This window comes from Gigantopelta aegis, chromosome 3 (genome assembly GCF_016097555.1).
Source record: "Gigantopelta aegis isolate Gae_Host chromosome 3, Gae_host_genome, whole genome shotgun sequence".
In the NCBI taxonomy this organism is placed as follows: domain Eukaryota; kingdom Metazoa; phylum Mollusca; class Gastropoda; order Neomphalida; family Peltospiridae; genus Gigantopelta; species Gigantopelta aegis.
The window spans coordinates 56,701,864-56,705,534 of record NC_054701.1 but is presented as its reverse complement, the minus strand read 5'-3'; the positions used below and the strand labels follow the sequence as shown (position 1 = coordinate 56,705,534).

The 3,671-nt window shown below is 39.0% G+C and overlaps 1 protein-coding gene across 1 annotated transcript in view; it reads left to right on the top strand.

The window, feature by feature from the left end:
- Window positions 1-93, top strand: part of LOC121368732 — a 19,022-nt gene extending 18,929 nt beyond the window's left edge. Inside the window, exon 4 of the mRNA XM_041493481.1 lies at window positions 72-93. Coding sequence (XP_041349415.1) covers window positions 72-93 — 22 coding nt within the window. The remainder of the gene's footprint in view (window positions 1-71) is intronic.
- The last annotated feature ends 3,578 nt before the right edge of the window (window positions 94-3,671 follow it).

Genomic DNA, 3,671 nt, shown 5'->3' with positions numbered 1-3,671 from the left:
ATATTTACACTAGTCAAGTCTTTGTAACTTCTACTTCCAGAACTAGTGTGTTTATATTTACATTTGTCCAGGCTCTTCTACTTCTACTTCTAGAACTAGTGTGTTTATATAATTTTACATTCGTACAGTTTCTACTACTTCTACTTCTAGAACTAGTCTGTTTATATAATTTTACATTCGTACAGTTTCTACTACTTCTACTTCTAGAACTAGTGTGTTTATATAATTTTACATTTGTCCAGTCTCTACTAATGTGTTTATATTTACATTCGATCAATCTCTACTAAATGTAGAACAAGTGTATTTATATTTACTTGTGTCCAGTCTCTTCCAGCATGGATGGCGCCACAGTCAGTGGCGTTGAGACAGGTGTTCCTGATGTGGTTATACTCCAAGACGTGGTCGTTGCCCTGTACGTACAAACAGCCTGGCTTACTGTTACAGTTCAAAGATCGCCCTTTGTTAATAATAGTAGCTGATTAAACAATTCGAGTTTTAATAACTGTAAAGAAATGGTACCTACAGGACAAAACAAAACGTACATTAACGTCCGTAAACAAATACAGAAAATACCAAAATGTATTCGTGAACTTGAATCCTCACATCCTTGAAATGGAACAAACAATAACTGAATTTTAGTCCTCTCTTCATGCTAATCTCTGATATACTATTGAATTTGACGTATACATACTCATACAGTCAAACCAATTTAAGCAACCATCCCATTAAGTAGCTGGTCGTCTTAAACAGTCATTTGTCAGATCGTCGTAAAACAAATTACAGATGGCGCGTGTCATGTACATCACGCGTGGGATATTCTGCTCCCTGGGGTAAAGATAACCTCGGTGACAATGGGCAAACTCTGTAAAGGGAAAAAGAAGGAGGAGCATTCATGCCACTCCGTTAACATTTTGAATCTCATAAATGTTTATATTGGGGCGAGCAAGGTGTTAGATGGTTACGCCCTCCTAGAGTCTAATGGCCCAGTGCCTGCGAATGTTGCCCCAGAATCATCCCAAATAATTTAATAGAGTCCAATAATATTTCTAAAGGTACTTCGCAATGAAACTGAAGGTCTTTGTATTCAAGAAAATGTATTCATATGGTAAGTAATTCTTTGTTGGCCCAGACAGCAGTGTACTTACTCTCCACCAGACAGCAGTGTACCTACACTCCACCAGATAGTAGTATACTTACACTCCACCAGGCAGCAGTGTACTTACACTCCACCAGATAGAAGTGTACGAACACTCCTCCGGATAGCAGTATACTTACACTCCACCAGATAGCAGTGTACTTACACTCCACCAGATAGCTGTGTACTTACACTCCACCAGATATCAGTGCACTTACACTCCACCAGATAGCTGTTTACTTACACTCCACCAGATAGCAGTGTACTTACATTCCACCAGATAGCTGTTTACTTACACTCCACCAGATAGCAGCGTACTTACACTCCATCAGATAGCAGTGTATTTACACTCCACCGGATAACAGTGTACTTACACTCCACCAGATAACAGTGTACTTACACTCCACCAGATAGTTGTGTACTTACACTCCATCAGACAGCAGTGTACTTACACTCCACCAGATAGCAGTGTACTTACCCTCCACCAGATAGCAGTGTACTTACATTCCACCAGATAGCTGTGTACTTACACTCCACCAGATAGCAGTTTACTTACACTCCACCAGATAGCGGTGTACTTACATTCCACCAGATAGCTGTTTACTTACACTCCACCAGATAGCAGTGTACTTACACTCTACCAGATAGCAGTGTATTTACACTCCACCAGATAACAGTGTACTTACACTCCACCAGATAGCTGTGTACTTACACTCCACCAGATAGCAGTTTACTTACACTCCACCAGATAGCACTATACTTACACTCCACCAGATAGCAGTGTACTGGCCATCATGCATGTGATTATGACGTATTGTGTCGTGGACACCAGTACAGTTTATGCCATGCTTGCCTTCAGCTCCCATCCTGCTGTAGCACCATATATGGTTATCCTCGATCAGGTTTCCTGAAGGAGTAAGGGTTGAGCGAACGCCACCTGTAAATTTAGACAGTATAAAATATGTTTTCTGCTGATCATGTGTATCCCACTTCGATGGCGTAGTGATTACGGCTATGCGTACTGGGATTGTATCTCGGTAGTAGCACCTATACAGAATGCGTTTCAGACTCACATCCTGAAGTTGTAGGACAACACTCACCTCCCGCTCACTAACCGTTATCAGCTATCCACAAACCAACTGTCCTGGACATACAATTCAGATAGCTGAGGTGTGTACCCTTATCTGAATATAAGAACGAAATTGAGAATGGAGTCTGCTGAAAATGACTTGATGGTGACATTATGTCTTTTCAAATGTGCTTTAAGATATTTAAATAACTCTTTATGGTGCGTAAATACCAATATGTCTATTCACATATATCTCAGTGTGCATTGAGAATGATTTTAAATATCTCTTTACCATTTACCTGATATGTAAATACCACCATCCCCGTGATGAATTTCACACCTAGATATAGTAACGGATCTGCTGTCCCCGCCAAGCGATATGCCAACAGCACCTATAAATATACATTGACAAACAGCATCTCTATTGCCTTAAGTTAGAACCTGGTACATCAGACTGTTATCAACTTAGATAATGGTACATCAGACTATTTTGACATTATAATATGGTACATCACACTGTTGTTATATTAGAACATGGTACATCAGATTATTTTGACATTACAATATGGTACATCACACTGTTGTTATATTAGAACATGGTACATCAGACTATTTTGACATTATAATATGGTACATCACACTGTTGTTATATTAGAACATGGTACATCAGATTATTTTGACATTACAATATGGTACATCACACTGTTGTGACATTAGAACATGGTACATCAAATTACTGTGACATTAGAATATGGTACATCACACTGTTGTCATATTAGAACATGGTACATCAGACTATTGTGACATTATAATACGGTACATCACACTGTTGTCATATTAGAACATGGTACATCAGACTATTGTTATATTAGAACATGATGCATCAGAATATTGTCGTATAGGAACAGGATACATTACACTAATGCGATACTAGAACATGGTATATTGCACTATAATTATCGTATGACATATTGGTACATCACACATTTTACATATTAGAACGAATAGTTAGCTGAAGTGGGATGTTACCGAGTGCTAGCTATCACGAAGTTGACTTATTTGGTTATTTCCCTCTCCAGCTAGACTGCTGCATCACATGATGTGGTATGTGGTGTCCTGTCTGTTGGCAATTATCAGTGGTAGGGTGCTAGGATTGACCCCACTCGATGGACTAGCTGAGCGTTCTCCCGTCCCAACCAATGTCCCACACTGGTATATAAAAGGTCATGATATGTTCTGTTCTTCCTTGCTTATAAAATTTAATGTGCTGAGTTACCGTTAAAAAAATGCTCCCTTTCCTTACTAGTATCGTGAATAAGTATTCCTTTCCTTACTAGTATCGTTAACAAGCATTCTTTTCCTTCCCCTTTCCCCTTCCTTCCACAAGATTAACGCTCAACGTAAGTTTAAAGAAACTGGAAAATTATAGGCGCGGATCTAATATTTTTATAATAGAGTGGGTTCGTA